This window comes from Rhinolophus hipposideros (assembly GCF_964194185.1).
Source record: "Rhinolophus hipposideros genome assembly, chromosome: 9".
NCBI lineage: Eukaryota > Metazoa > Chordata > Mammalia > Chiroptera > Rhinolophidae > Rhinolophus > Rhinolophus hipposideros.
This window is the reverse complement of record NC_138055.1, coordinates 84763758-84780875: the sequence shown is the minus strand read 5'-3', so window position 1 is coordinate 84780875 and position 17118 is coordinate 84763758. Positions and strand designations below refer to the sequence as shown.

Sequence of the window (17118 nt, the reverse complement as noted above, 5' to 3'; positions counted from 1 at the left end):
TTCCATTGGGGTAGGCAAACCTTTCAGTAAGTACTAAGATCTTTTTTACCTACATACTTTGTATGCAAACATTCTTATGTGAGGTCTTGCATTTCTAGAGTACTACCTGTAAGGGAGGACTGGGTAAATGTATCTGGGGTTTGACAGCATCACTGCATCTAACTTTCCCTCCAAATCACATCTTCCAATGTGTTTTCATTACTCTACAGTTTAATGTATTTTCTAATATCCTTTGTGATTTCTTCTTTGATGCTTAAGTGATTTAGAAATATATTGTTTACTTTCCAACTATTTGGGGCTCTTCTAGATATCATGTGTTAGTGATTTCTAATTTAATTCTATAGTGATCAGAGAACGCACTCAGTAAAATTCAGATTTTTCAAACTGTCTTATTTATGGCCCAGTGTATTATTTACGTTGGTTAATTTTCCATGTGCACATATGTGTACTCTGTGTTTTTGGTTAGTGTTCAATGAATATCAATTAGGTCAAGGTGGTTGATAATGTTCTAATCGTCTATTCCTTGCCAATTTTTTTTTTTGTTATTGTTCTGGTTGTTCTGTCAGTTTGTGATAAAGAGATGTGAAAGTTTCAAGCTATAGTTGTGGATTTATTATTTCCTTTACTTTTTTTTATAAACAAAGTTTTACAGTGACTGTTCTTGCCCTTATTTCTGTTTGCTTTTACTGATTCACATAGTCTTATGATTTTATAATAATTATCTATAGAAAAGTTAAGTGGCATAGTAAATAAATATGTCAACTTTAAGTTTAGAGTTTGTTGACAGAGATCTTAACTATATTAAAATGATGAAATAATGCTACTATATCTAAATACTTTTCTGTTTAGACTGTTAAAAGTCAGTGCGGTACAGTATCCTGTGAATGTACTTAACTTCATCTTTTCTAGCTACTTTTTAGAACATAAAAGTAAGTTTCTGAGACTAAAAGTTGGAACGTTTCTGTTATTGTATTAATACACAACTTCAAATATGTGGGTAGTAAATCTTTTTAACCATTACTCTTTAACGTAGTGATGAATTTAATTTATACTGATTCTAAAGTATGTTGGAAATACTATGCATTCAAGAAGTATTATTATTTTGCATCTGGTTTTATTTTCACTTTTAAAAATGGTTGAGATTTAATGTGTGTTTTTTTGGGTATATATATATATGTATATATATATATATATAATTTCATTCCTTTTTTGAAAACAAAAATGTTTTAGTTTAATTTTCCTTAAGCTGTATCTTCATTTCCTCATTCTCGTAGCTTATTCATTTGAGTGTAGAAAACTTATAGTAAGGGAGAAATGATAACAAATCTCATGTATAATCTTCCAGGCTCTAGGATTAAAGTAAATCTTTTGTCTTTCCTCTTTGTTTGAAATGAAATATTTCTTTTATTTATTTAACATTTTTTTCTAGGTTAACCTTAAGTGTTTTGAAGTTTAAGAACTATCAAACACATAATGTTTGTGTTTTTTTAATTGAAGTTTATTGGGGTGGCAATTGTTAGTAAAGTTACATAGATTTTAAGTATACAGTTCTGTAATACATCATCTATACATCATCTCCTTCCATCATCATATATTTGATCCCTTTTACCCTCATCTACCACACATAATGTGTTTTGTGTTTACAAGAGGCAAAGTTCTCTATGTACTTGGGGTCTGACACAATAAATATGTTCTTTAGGGTACATAGGATACTTTTCTGGCTGTTATAGACTAGAGGGTCTGCTATATGCATAGTTTTCTTTGGGGATCTATTATGGTGGACAAGACTGGATTAAATCAGGAAGCTTCGATGGTCTTGGCTTTACCACTAACTTATTTGACTTGAGGAAAATCATCTTCTGGTTAATGATCACATTATATATTTTAAGGCATTTTTCAGTTGTGTGGTTTTATGACATTAAATTTTTATTTTTATTTTTTAACTGTAGAACTTAACTATTGAGTTTTAAAGCTCAATAATTATTAATTTTTATTGGTAAATTAGAGATGATGTACTATGCATTATTTAAAAAAAATTGTTTCTTGAATATTTAGAGTATCCAGTACAAAATTGGACCTACAGGAAAAATCTGAAGCCCTTGAAAATATTAAGCAAATGCTTACCAAGCAAGAGGAAGAAAAAATAATTCTTAAAAAAGAAATTGAAAATTTAAGTAAAGATGCAAAGATGCAGCACAAGGAATTGAATAACAAAATTCAAACAGCAGTAACAGAACTACAAAAAGTGAAGATGGAAAAAGAAACTCTAATGGCAGAGCTTTCTGCAGCAAAAGAGAAATTATCAAAAGTTTCTGATTCTTTGAAGAACTCCAGAAGTGAATTTGAAAAGGAAAATCAGAAAGGAAAGGCTGCTATATTAGATTTGGTTAGTTGTTTACATTTACTTTCTTACGTAGAAGTGATTTGTATTTAAAATGTACAGATTTTTCTGCTTAATTCACTATTGCCTTTTCATCCTACATTTAAAGGTTTTAAATAGCTCTCATGAAGAAAGGAATTGGAATTACTTAACCTGAGAAAAGGATGTTGTCATGTGTGTGTGTAATTTTCCAAAGGCCCAGGAAATTTTATGTTGAATATACAATCTTTTCTCTATTGTTGGTATGATGTGAGATTTGGGAGAGACTGCAGGTTTGTCAGGGACATATCCATAGAGAATATAGCTACTAGTTGAAACTTTATTCACTTGTCTGAAAAAAAAGAAAAGAGACCAGAAAGGCCTTGATGATCTTATCATTCTGGTACTATAAACTTTCTATAATCTTTTTATAATCTTTATTGAATATTCTAAAATTCTAGATAATACCATGTCTTAGAGATATCATAAAACCTATTTAAACTAAGGAGAAAAAAAAATCTCATAGTCTGAGGAAATATTTAAAGGGGAATGCATTCTCAGAAATAGTTAAACACAGAATGACAAAGAGTAACAGCGAAAGTAAAATCCTTTTGTTCTCAATATGAAGGTCAGTGAAAGTATTTAGTAGTATAAAAAACACATGATAATAAGTTGCCTTTATGTTCCTTTTTGTTTGGTGAAAGCATATCTTATCTGTACATCTTCCCTCTTAAATTATATGTGATTATTTTTTATTTATTGTTTTAATACTTTCTGTTAAAAATTTTCCTTGCATCCATTTTTTAAAGCCCATTACTCTACTTTAAAATTGCATGATAAGTTAATTAATTATAATTAATTTTGTGTCATAAAGTATTCTAAAATATTGTCTAAATATTATCTAAAATATTTATTGTGAGTTGGTTGCTGATAGACACTGTTAACCTTTTCCTGTCTTTCCCCCTTTGCTGCTGTAATATTTGCCTGTTTTTATAAATGAAATGGAAAATTTTACCCCATCTTAAACCACCAATGATTCTAGTTCATTTCCTTGTGTGGATCTTACTAAACTTATAAACCAGACTTCTTAAACTTACTACAAATATTTTCTGCATAATATAGTTTCCATTTTTTTAAGGAAAAAACTTGCGAAGAATTGAAGCATCAATTTCAAGTACAGATGGAAAGCACACTTAAGGAACAAAATGAACTGAAAAAGTCACTTGAAAAAGAGAAGGAGGTAAGATTTTCTCTGTTTTTGTAACATAAAATATGTAAAGCATAATAAAGTCTTTATATTTTAAAACTATCTTCACTGATTCTTAAGTCAAAGGAAGGTTTATTTCTCTGAAATGTAATGAATCATATATATATGTATAGTTTCAAATTGTCATTTGTGTTCTACCTAGTATTAAAAAGTACTAAAAGCTAGTTTATAATAAAAGGCCCAGAATTGAGGATTATAATTAATAAAGATGGAAAATTGAGTCAACTAACTATAGAGTTATAATTAGATAATCTAGATTAAGGAACATTATGGTGGTTGGAAAAAAAATTGATAGACTTTACATAGAAATAACCTTTTAAGGACTCTATTTCATTGACATTTACATTAATGGTATATTTGGATAATGGTTGTATAACAATCAAGAGATTTTTCTACAGTTAATGCTTCTATTGCTTTCTAGCAGAAACAAATAAACAAATGAGTAAGTAAACGGTTGTAATGTCTAGTTGTTATTCTATGGAGACATAACCCTAGCAAGTAGAGTCCAGTCATGTACTAGCTTTCTAGAGATCTGATTTGATAAAGCAGTAAAACCTATTCCTGACAAGTCTTTAATATGAAATTATGATGGCTTAGTGCCCAACCTCTGAATCCAGATGGTCCAGAAATATTTCTGGCTGTGCCATTTGTTAGCTATGCTGTCTTGCTTTGTTTTAGGCAGATTACCTAATCTCTGTGCTCCAGTTTCCTCAGCAGTACAATGAGGCTAATAATAGAATCTACGTCATAGGATTATTGTGAGAATTAAATGAGTTAATATATTTCAAAGCGCTTAGACTATAACAAAATAAATGCTCAAATGTTAGCTATTATTTTAGCATTGATTATAATAACATAATCATCATTTTATATTATCCGACTCCTGTTTTGCACAAAAATATTTCCCTTTGCATTGAAAATGAGCTAAAGCATCTGTATGTAGCACTGAAACTTTTTAAAAAGTAACTTTGAACATGGTCAAGTGCTCAAATTAGGTTCTTAATGAAGTATACATAAAATATGAAAACATACATGATTTGGGCTGGAAGGGTGGGGAATAGTAGTAGTTCACTTTGGCCATAGAGGAACCTCAGTGTGAACAGAAGTATATGCTAGTAGATTGTAAAAGCAAGGTAGTAGCAAAATATGTCCCATTTCTCTGAATAAGGAATCTCGTGTGGTATAATTTATTGTCATCAGACAGATACTAAACATATTTGCCAGACGTGATTTTAGTTTTATCATACTTAATATGGAGCTATTTTTTTCTGATTAACCATGGGCAACAGGCTCAGTTAGCATTTTGAGGATATTCTAGATGACAGTAGACATTCCAGCAATCTAAAGACTGATGTTGATAATCTTATTTTCTATGATACAAGAGAATACTAGTCTGGTTCATTTCCAAGCTCTATCCAAATATATAATCATAAATTTTTAAAAATGGGTAGGATTAAAGCGAATATTGAAGATTAATCCAGCATATCATGTAATAGTGAATAGTGTCTGTTATGAAAGCTCCATGAAGGCAGGGATTTTCTTTTAGTTTACTACTGATTATCTGTGGTCAATAGGTGCAGTAGTTTCTATCTAGATTAGTGCTTGGCATGTAGTAGATCCTCAGTAAATGTGTTTTGAATGAATAAATGAATGCTAAACAGATTTAATTTTCTTTTAGGCTTCTCATCAGTTGAAGTTGGAACTCAATTCAATGCAGGGACAAGTCACACAGGCCCAGAATACTTTAAAACAAAAGGAAAAAGAAGAACAGCAACTTCAGGAGAACATAAATGAGCTAAAGCAATTGACTGAACAGAAGAAAAAGCAAATTGAAGTACTCCAGGGAGAAGTTAAAACTGCTATCTCTTTGAAGGTAGTGATATATTTGTTTACTTTTCATGGGAAGAAAAAGTTTATAATTAAGATAATAATATGATAATTAACACAGATGAGTTGCAACAAAGAAAAATTTATATATGCTCAAAATATTTCTAAGTTAAATGTATAAAAATACTTAATTATATGATTAAATATTTAAGTCCGAATTCCCATTCACTATAACAATGTTGTCAGATAATTCTTATTTAAAATTCTAGCACTAAGTATTTATCTGCTAGACATAAAATGATCTTTTGTAAAATAACATATAACTAACACAATGTTAAAAGGAATGATTTATACAACCTTTCTAGTATATTAGGAAATTTTAAAGGAATTTAAAAATAAATTATTAAAGTAAAATAATCAAGAACAAAAATCACAAACTGGGATATATGAAAAAAATTCAGTAGTGTAGATTTCATGTAGCATAATTGTTTGATATTTTAAGTTACATCATAATGGTTTCCATTTCCAAACCTATTCCAATTTAATATTGAGCATCTATTTTTCATTCTTAAATATGTTTTGATAGTTCTCCAGATCAAGAGTTAATAAAAATGGACTGTACTTGATATTTGAACAAAATGAGTTTTTCCCCACTGTTAATGTGCATATTAGTTGTTCTATGAAGAAGAGAGAAGTAAAATCCCTACTATGGAGAACAAATAAATTGTCTCATTTCATTAAGAGTTGGCTGTCATATTACTAGAGAAAAAATAATTACATAAATATATAATTTATGTTTACCAGTATTTTTATAATTATCATGCCACTTTATAAAAGAATAGTTTTCTAATAATACAAACAGGAGTCAACAGATTTTTCTATCCTTTTTTTTGGTGTTATTATATAAAACCATAGGTCAGGATGTAATTATCACAATACATATTTTGTTGTATGCTTTGATAACTTGAGGTCATTTTTTTTTTCTTGAAAATCTGTTAGCCTGGTATCCATGTATTCTCCAGATCTTCATTTTTATACCATCGTAACTTAGTGAATTAAGAGAAAACAACAACTATTTTTAGCACACTTTCTTTTTCATTAAATTATTGGTTACAGTAAGATTTCTTTCAGATATATGATTAATGTGTATTGCTTATGCTTTGCATGGTTTTATTAGAAGACACCTTGAAGATTATGAGACTTAGAGGAAATGTTCTTATTGGTAGTTGTCTCAGTTCGGACTGTTATGACAACAATACCATAGAGTGGGTGGCTTGAAAAATAAACATTTATTTCTCACAGTTCTAGAGGCTGGGAAGTCCAAGGCAAAGGCAATTGACATATCCAATCTCTGGTGAAGGCCCACTTCCTGGTTTGTAACAGCTGCCTTCTCACTGTAACCTCATATGGCAGAGAGAGAGATTATCTCTCTTATGTTTCTTCCGATAAGGGCACTAATTCCATTCCTGAGGGCTCCACCCTCATGGCCTAATCACCTCACAAAGGCACCATGTCCAAATATCATCACATTGAGGGTTTGGATTTCAACATGTGAATTTTGGGGGGACACAAACATTCAGCTATAGCAGTTCATTTATTAGTGTATAGATGCTAGAATAATGAATATACTTCTTAACCTTGAGGAGGACAGCGTTTTGGGGAGTATTGGGTGGATAACTAGTCTGTAAATTAGACTTGGAATTAAGAGTAACTGGAGAATCATTGAAAAGCAAGAAGAGGTAGATTTTGTTGAAAAGCAGTGTAGCATCATGGAAAGAAGGTAAATTTTAGAGTCAGGCAGATGTGAATTTCAATTTTGTATAACACACATTAGGTTTATGCTCACAAGGAAGTGATTTATCTTTTTGAAGTAAATAAAATGGGACCATAGAATTGTTGTAAAGTTTGAGATAATGTATTTTTAAGGGTTTTAAGAAGAGAGAAATGCTATCAGACCCATTTTAGAGTAAAAACTTACCATTTTGTGAAGGATAAAAGATAAATGACTGAACCTCCTGCATTTTCCTTTGGGCCTTTGAGTTTACTTCTGTTAAAGTAAGTATTAAACTGTTGCATTGATCTTTTTTTTTTTAAATTTAACTTTCTCATTACTAGATTTGAGTTCCTCAAAGTCAGAGAACTGTTTTAACAAAGAAGCTATCAAAAATTTTTTAAATGAATGAATGAATCTGTCAGAATAAAGATAATGAAGGTCCAAATATAAGGCTTCAGGGCCTTTATGGTCATTATTGAGGCTTTACAGAGGGCTTAGTTGAAAACCATAAAAGTGATTAAAGAGAAAGAACACTAGAAAAAGTGTTAAAGAAAAGAAGTAGTATTGTACAAAGAAAATGTGTAAATGCAGTATAGTCTGATGTCCAGGAATTCTTCATCATTAAAAATCTAAACTGAAAGTGAGGTGGCCTGGGATGTTATCAGACAATGTGTGGGGGAATCAACTCCCCACTTCTCATTTCCCACAGCCACAGTCTTAGTCCGGGCTATCGTTTTCTCTACCTGGGCCATTACTGTACCTCTTACTAGATGTTTCAGACTTTTCCAGCTCAACTCTGTTTGTCACTCATTTATTCAAGAAATATTGCTAGGCATATTTTATGCCATAGCACAATTCTGGGTGTTGGAGATACAGCCAAAGACAGACAAGGAACCTTTTCTTATGGAGCTTACACTTCCTTGTGGGAAGAAACTAAACAAGGTGATGTGAAAGACAGTGATGGGGCAGAGTCCTACTAAAGGTTGGGTGATCAAAGAAGCCTGTCTGAAGAGATTTGAGCTGATACATGAAATACAAGAACTATCCATACAAAGATTAGCGGGGACAACTAGTACAAAGACTTTAAGGCCAGAACAAGTTTGCTCTTTTCTAAAAAGAGAAGACCAATGTAGGTTAAGTATAGTGGGAGAGAAGAGTAACATGAGATGAGCTCAGAAACGTAGCCAGGGACCAAAGCATACACCTGCAAACTTGTGGAGTATAGGATAACAGAGAATGATATATTTTATTCTAAGGACAATAAGAATGGATTGGAGAATTTTGAGCGAGAATGGTGCAGTTTGTCTGACTAAAGGGAGAAAAGGAGCAAGCAAGGAAGGCATTGAAAAACTATTGTAATAGTTCAGACAGTACATGATGATGGCATGCACTAACGTGTTAGAAGCGGAAGATTTAGGAATATATTTTGGAATTTGAGTCATCAGGACTTGCTGAGAGATTAGATGGTAAGAAATTATGAAAAGAGGAATCAAGAATAACATCTAGGTTTGTGACTTATGCAATTGGATAGACGGCCATATTTATGGGGGAAGTAGTAGCTTTTTGATGAGCAGGGTTGCTGTCATTAACCAAGAGTTCCGCTAGAGATAGATATCTATCAATCATTCAGTGGAGAGGTCAGGGGCGTACTGGATATAAAGAGACTGGAGTTCAGGCAGCGAGGTTGGAGCTAGCGACATAAATTCAGGAGTCAGTTGTAAGTGATCTAGGTGAGATCTGGAAAGAGACTGTACGTAGACTAGCAGAGGGCCAGGGCCAGAACCTGGGGCCCTACAACATCAATAGGTCACACAGAAGAAGAGCTAGTAAAAGATTTTAAGAAGGAATGACCAGCGAGGTAGAAGAAGAACCTAAAACGTAAGGTGCCCTGGAAACCAGGTTGAAGAGTGTTTCTAGAGGGACATCATCAACTATTTCAAGTACTGCTGGGAGGTCAAGTGCAATGTGGACAAAGACATGAACAGTGGATTCTGGAACAAGGAGGTTGCTGGTGACCTCAATAGCAGATTCACTGAAGTAGTGTATTTATTTTAAAAGCCACATGCTTATTTTCATACTATGCATACATGTACTTTAATTATGTCATAATTATAACCTAATCTTCTTAAAGACTAAAGACAAGTTTAGAGTTTAGAGGAATAGGACCTTTCCAAGGTTTTCTTTTTCTGCCTTGATATAAATAAAGATGACCTGTAGAAATTTCCTAAATTATTCTTGTATTTCAAGGACTAGAAACAAAAACTTCAGCATAGTAACAGCTTTTTAATTTCTTTCCTGTAGAAATTTCCTTTAGTTTAACCTGAAGCTATGTCATCTTCTAAAGCCTCTAGCTGCAATTTCATTCCGAATATGGTTGGTACTCTCAGTCTCCTGTGACCCTGATACTTAGGACTTCCCAGTGAAATGCTTTGGTTCTTTATTTAATTGCTTTTTCAGTTTTTGGTTTTTAAATTAGGACTTGTTGGATTTTGTGATTCTTTAACTTTGTAACTGTAAAGTAAGTAAGTTACTCCAGTAAAGTAGAAGAGTTTGGAGGCATAAATGCAGTTCAATTTGTTCCCAGGAATCTTCTTAGTTATGCGGATTTCATTTTATATTTGTGACTGGTTTTTGGTATGCAGACTGTTTTAAATAACTATTGTATGTTTCAGACAGAGCTTGAGAATAAGCTACAGCAACAGTCAGTGCAAGCAGCACAGGAACTTGCAGCAGAGAAAAAGCAAATGTCAGTGTTACAAAACACCTATGAGAAAAGTCAGGAAAGTCTAAAACAGCTCCAGTCTGATTTCTATGGGAAGGAATCTGAACTTCTTGCCACAAGACAAGATCTGAAGGTATAGTAAGCTATAGTTATAAAAACTCAGTAAGTTGTTTATAGACATTAATTAAATGATTGATTTTAACCCAAATGGGCAAGGGAATGTTAGTATCTGTTGAATATCACACTGATTTTCTATTAAATTATTAATTTTGGAGTAACATGCTTTTTAAAAATTAAACTGTTTTATAACAATATCTGATTTATGTAAGTACAGACATTTAAAAATAACATACCTATAATAGCAAAATAATTTAGAAATATGTTGCTATATTATTAGCTTATCTCAAGAATTTGCTGTCTTTATGTATAATAAAAAAAATAACTTTTAAACAGTACTACTGTTAGAAAATCTAAGGAGTTTTAAATGTAAACCACTTGTGAAAATGCAAAAAATTTATTGTGGTCAGGAAATACTGACTTAGTTTTACATATTTGTTACCTTCCCAAGACTACTGGAATGCCTCATGATTAAAATTAGGAGGTAATAACTCAAAGTAAACTTACCCTTCATTATCTAAACATATGGAAACTTTGTCCTTGGCAATACTATTTGATTTGATAAAGTATCATGTTTATTAAAATGAAGAATATGGAAAAAGGGTAAACAATTTTTATGTATTAGCATTCAGGTATCATTTTTTTTGTCACAGTTAAATATTTTACTTCTGTTTCTTATGTTTGGATTTTTTTGTTTGTTTAATTTCAAGTGCATTATTGAAAAATTCTGAGAATCATAGAATATTTATATATGTTACACACACACACACACACACACACACACACACACACACACACTCTCTAAGTCTGTATTTTATTCACAGGCTGTCATAGGGAAGGCTTTATGAAGGAAGTAGGACTTGACCAGGTCAAGAAGGATATATAGAATATATAGAATTTAAATAATACACAAAATGTCTTGAAAAAAATAATTTCACTCGGGGCACATTTGAGAAAAGGTGCTGCAGTGGGAATGAGCAAGACCAGGAGACAGTTAACATAATTGTCTTGCTACAGTGCTAGATTGTATTTGGAAGCCAAAGTTAAAAAGGTTAGATGCCTAGCAAGGATGATTGAACTTACTGTTTGGGGGGAAAATGAAAACTATGCAGAGTTGTAAAATGAAAAAATAGTACTTTAGGCACCTTAACCTGGAAGTGGCTTACAGACAGCTTGGACTGGACCCTGGGGTAAACTAGTGTTAGAGAGATAAGTTAGGAGGCTATCTCCCTTCCTTCCTCCATAAATTCCAGTAATCAAGGTATGCGTTGATTAGAACTGGGGTTAAAGTTAAAAAGAATGGAACAAAAGAGATTTATGAGAGAGACAAGTGAAACAAAAGGGCTAAACACACACAGGCTGCAAGGGAAGTGAAGGGATCAATGGTGACTAATGGTGACAAAGCAATGGGAAATTTGGTAAAAGAATTTTCATAGTACCAACAGTAGAATATATGTGTATACGGTTAAGTTCAAAATTAGTAAGAGTTATTATAAGACAAAAACACCATCTGAAACTTAGAAAGTGTCTTATTTGCTTGCAGTTTAAGTAGCTTTAAATTAGTATTATTTTTTCTTTACAACACTATTGAAAGTCAGGGAATGTTTGTGGAAGAGTTTGGAAAGAAGTAGAGAACCACTGAAAGGATTTGTTCAGATTTGTATTTTAGGCCAACGGCTGGTTGCAGGATGAGGAATGGATTGTAGGGGGTCATGGCTGAGTGTAGAGATTAGAGAGGAGACTGCAGTGGTCCAGTTGCCGATGATGGTGGCTCAGGCTAGTAAGAGTAAAGAGGAAGAGTGTGGATGAATTTGAAGGATATTTAGGTGATGAGATGAAACTTCACTGAGTGTAGAAGTCCTATAGAAATCACATTCTTCTTTTTTATATGGATGTATTTTCCCCAAGAACATAACATAGTAAATCAATATACTTTCATTAAGCCAACAACATTTTTATTATGACTGGAATCTATATCATATACTAATAGTTTTATACATGAAAAAATAATTCAAATGTAAATATGGGCAAAAAGTGAAAGGTAGAGGGATAAAGCTGCTTTGGAGTTTCACAACTATTAAGAAGCCATGGATAGCTCCTCTATTCCCAAGCTACCTTGTGTAGATGAAGGTTTTCCTTGTATAGACTGAGGCCCGTATTGGTTTGTGATAGGCCTAGTGTTGCAGCCTTTAATTCCTTTATCATCATTTCACTAGATTTTTTTTTTTTTGTAAAATAGAGTATTGATAAGTTCTGTATTAATGCTTCCAAATGAAAAGTATCAGAACTACTTAGGAAATTAATTAAAAAAAAAAAAGAAAGAAATTCCTAGGGAAGTTTAGGTGATATTATTGTAGACCAGAATAAGAGATGGCTATCAGCCATTAATTTTCTTTGCTTCAGTGATGCTTCAGTGATATTATCTGATCTCATTATGTATAAGACAAAGGAAGAGGTTCAGAAGCTTGTAACATGACGTCTGCCTAAGGCAAGGCTGCCATCTGTGGGCTGACAGTGCACTCCAAGACACCGGTGGAGTGGCAGATGATGGTCTCGCCTGATCTATGCCTTTAGCCCCATCTGCTGGATTATTTATGAAATACTTAAGTTTGTTGACTAGATATTTCAAATTGGCTGTGCTGTGCGCAATTCGTTATTGTGGAGGAAAAGTAAAAGTGAAATTTAATTGTAAATTTTGTACCCTGAGTGAAGTGAAAATTCTGGGATAGTAAGTTCAGAATTAAATATAAATCTTCTCAGTCTAGTACTGTTCCTTATGTCATTTCATCAGTCATCTAGGAAAAGTGATAACTAAAAATTTTTAGGTTTTATTTTGAAAGAAGAAAGGGAAAAATTGTTGAACAGACAAAAACACGAGAGCTACCACAGAATACTGCAGACATTCTTTTTAGCTACAGTATGGTAATGTGATTGGGATATTGATTCAGGCTCAAGGTTGGTAGTTGATGTACTCAGGGATTTGCCTCGTCCAATGGGAGTGGATGGGTTACAGATAGCCCCAACTCAATCACTGAAAGGGAGAGAGGAGCTCCCTAAGGGAAGAGATGCTGAGCAGATGAAAATAACACAGTCCGCAACAAGAAACATAAAAGGAATGTTTAAAATGTATGACAATATACCACTGAATGATGTAGATGAATATTCACAAGCAAATTAGAGCAATATGTCTTGACATATTCAGAAAAAGAGTAGCCAGGTTTTGTACTTGACTGTAAAGATTTAGTCACTGGGTTTTTATGTGTTTAAAATTTTATAGGCTTGTTTAAATCATGAGCATTTTGGAATTCTTGTGGTCAGAGGTTGAGGGCACTGTTGCTCTCAGGCTCTAGCGAGCCTTGGTATTCTTTAGCTTTAGATCAAGACCTTTATTACCTAATTACAATTGCTGTAGGCTGCATGGACTAGGCATTGTCCGATTTTGTTATTTTTATCTGAAATCACTCTTACTCCTTATGATACTTGGGTCAATTCCCACACACACCCTGAAGCCTTCTGTAAACACATTCCACAGAAACTTCTCACGCGTCATTTTTCTGTGCATTTAGCACACAGCAAATGCTCTGCTACCTTGTACAGCTCCCATTTCACATGCTGGTTCTGTTCTTCAGGCTCCATAGTCAGGTCCTTTAAGTCGGGACCATCTTGTTCCCTCCTGCACCTTAGTAGTGTATTCAGTCAATGGTAGGTGCTTGATTAATAAAGGACGAGAGGACTTTAGGTCTCTCCTGAAAAAGAAGCCTTAGAATTACTTCTTTGTGTTCTACTGGAAGCTTCTGAAAATGGAAATTTAATTTATATCAGAGAGACTTCTGAACTGAGTTATTTATAAGGAATAAACTTTCTCTTTCAGGAAGCCTTATTAAGAAGCTCCTTAAATAAGGTCTTCATTCATTTATTTATTTTCATCTATTTTTTATTGAATGCTTACTGTAGGTGAGGCTGACCAGCAGGGATCCTTCCTGAATTCTATCTTCTGCCTCCTTTTCAAAGGAACTATTCTCCAGAATAAGAAAGATGAACTTCTTCTAGATGGAGGAAGAGGATCTTCGAGTTAGTCCCCCCCTGCCCCCCCGCTGATTCTTAGCGACAGCAGCTGAGAGTGGAAAGGTTCCTGCCATTTCCATTACCTGCCTACTAACATATCTGCTCCAAATCAAACCTAATAGGTCAAAAATCTTTCCCTTTCCCCCAACTTTGGCTTCTCAAAATATTTGGGCCTTAGAGCAGTCAGCAACTATGGACTGTGTTAACTGTCAATACTACTGTGCCACGTGGATGGGAAGTTAAGAGGATGAGGTGATGGCCTCGTCAGAAACAGCCTCAGATGGCTGGTTGACTTCCCTTTTTCAGTTCACTTGATTAGGTTGGCAGATATGAAATACAGTTATTCTTTTTACCAAGAAGGAAAAACCCTTTTTACTTATTAAAGGTTTTAGCGTGTCAAGAAATATCAAAGATCCTACAAAACATATATGTTCACATAGCATAGGATTTAGCTATATCTCTTTTTAAATGTCTCTCCATGTCTTCTCTCTAACCATATATATATGTATACATACATACATATGTGTATACATATGTGTATATATATGTATACATATATATATTCTCTGAGTGTGTTTGATATGGTCCCTACTTACTAATAAGTGATATTCCTTCATATCACTTAGCCAGTAAATACTTAACACATTATTTCTAGAGGTTTTGGAATTACTTTGGCTTTATCAAGTATTTTATGTTATAAATGATTCTATAGGCAAGAGAGTTAATTATCTAGCATTCTTTCTCTTTTACATGATACTGAAGGGCATGGCGCAACATACTATCTTTTTATAGCTTATTGCTTTCCACTATGCTTATGTTAGCTGTTATGTTTCTGTTGAAATTTGCAAAAAAAGAGAAATGACGTATAATAATTTGGGGAAATTGTTTTTTATAAGTCTGTAGAAGAGAAGTTTTCTCTAGCACAGGAGGACTTGATTACAAACAGAAATCAAATTGGAAACCAAAATAAATTGATTCAAGAACTGAAGACTGCCAAGGCTACTTTGGAGCAGGATGCAGCAAAGAAAGAACAGCAGTTGAAGGAGCAGTTTAAAGCACTACAAGATATTCAAAAAGAAAAGGTATTTCATTTTCTGACTAAGTCTAGAATCTCAGAGTTGCGGTGACCATGAGGTCATCCAGTCAAACCTCTTACCCTCATTATGGGCACCACCTTTACTTTCAACAGCTCTCTCAGATGGGCTTCCAGGTTTTGATAAAATGCTTTTGGTCATTGGAATCTTAATGCGAGGAAGTATTTCCTAAAATAGCTTCCTTTTTTCATTTCTACCCTTTTTCTCTTGCTGCCCCTTTTAGTTTTACAAACTAATTTATTTTTCACACCATAGACCCTTGGTTATTCAAAAAATATAGCTTCTCAACTATTTCTCATATAACATGTTATCCTCTAGATGTGTGAATGAGATAATAAAAGGTCTAGAAATCATTCTTAAGCTTGTTAAGAATTCCTAAAATTAAGAACCAGCTTTTTCTAAGGGGAGGTGAGGAGTATTTTGTATAAATGATAATGTTATAAAGTTGAAAGCATTGTATTATATGACTGGTACATTTAAAAATAAGTTAAAATTCTATATGAAAGAGAAATTCAGAGTCTAGGGAACACTTCATTTTTGGTTTCATAATTGAAATTGTATTATTTCCATCAGCTTATTCTAAAGTGTGTAATTCCTGAAGTTCTTGATATATATTATGGAATTTCTGAAATTGCCTTTAATTAAAAAGATTGGGGGATGTTTTTGTGGGTGAAGCTCAAGTGAAGTTCATGATTTGTGCCTCAACTTTAGAAAATTCTGACAGAAGGATAGTTTATAGGCCTTTTGTTGCAAGGGCTATAGATTAAGCAGACCTTGTTTTAGTTTTGCTTCTAAGTCTAATGGGTTATTTAACTTCCCTAAACCTTTGTTTGTTTACATATAAAATGAGGACTAAAACAGCTACCTAGTATAGATATTAAATTAGATAATATATAATACTCCTAGCTAAGTGCCTTATATAAAGATACTGAGAATGATAATAGTAACAATGAAAAGAGTATCAATAAGAGTGAGAATGGTAGTTTTGGCTAAATTTTGTAGTGTTTTTACTTTGGCCAGGCACTATTCATTTTACAGTATTAACTCTAACTGTTTAATCCTTAGAATGATCTTATTATTCACATTGTATGACTAAGGGCATGGACGCAAGAGAAGGAAAGTAGAGAAGGAAAGTAATTTGCTCATGGTAACTAAGGTGGAAAGGGGCAGAGAGTGTCATAAATAGTAGTAGTCATTTTTATTACATTAATTTGTCAGTTAAATGTTTACTATAAAATTATGTTTTAATAAATAATTTTTCTACAGTCACTGAAAGAAAAAGAACTAGTAAATGAAAAATCTAAATTGGCAGATGTAGAGGAAATTAAGTGTAGACAAGAAAAGGAAATTGCTAAACTGAGTGAAGAACTCAAGTCCCACAAGCAAGAAAGCACAAAGGTATGTTAGGATAATCATTGTTCTTTTGTATTGTATTATGTTTGTTTAAATTTAAAATACGTATTTATTTATTGAGAATCTGCTATGTACCAAGTACATTGTTTCGTTGTTTTTAACAAATTCTCTTGCTCTCTGAAAACTCGTGTGTTGCATAACATCTACATACATATCAAAACTGTTACTTTTGTTTTCCAATTACTGAATAAAGTAAAGTAACCCTAAAATTTTAGATTTTGTTGAGATGTTAAGAGAGCTATTGATTTAGAAAATTATGCTTGTAGATAGTCAACTTCAAAATATGTAAGAGTTTAGGGTTAAGATTTTAAGGGATTCTGTTTCTTCATTGTTTTCATCCTAAAATTCTTTAATAATCGACTGAACATTTTCCTGTCATCAGCATAGTTAGGGTGCCAGTTGAAGAACCTAATTGTTTATAATTTACTCTGGAAAATGTTATTCATTTTCTTAGAGAAAGGTTAGATTCTCTCTTGAGTG

At 32.9% G+C, this 17118-nt stretch overlaps 1 protein-coding gene across 1 annotated transcript in view; it reads left to right on the top strand.

Annotated features, from left to right (window-relative positions):
* EEA1 (early endosome antigen 1) overlaps positions 1 to 17118 on the top strand; it is a 106671-nt gene that overhangs the window by 83449 nt on the left and 6104 nt on the right. The window contains exons 19-24 of the mRNA XM_081060371.1: positions 2056 to 2386; positions 3498 to 3599; positions 5305 to 5499; positions 9900 to 10082; positions 15028 to 15213; positions 16492 to 16623. Of these exons, the coding sequence (XP_080916497.1) occupies positions 2056 to 2386; positions 3498 to 3599; positions 5305 to 5499; positions 9900 to 10082; positions 15028 to 15213; positions 16492 to 16623 (1129 nt within the window). The remainder of the gene's footprint in view (positions 1 to 2055; positions 2387 to 3497; positions 3600 to 5304; positions 5500 to 9899; positions 10083 to 15027; positions 15214 to 16491; positions 16624 to 17118) is intronic.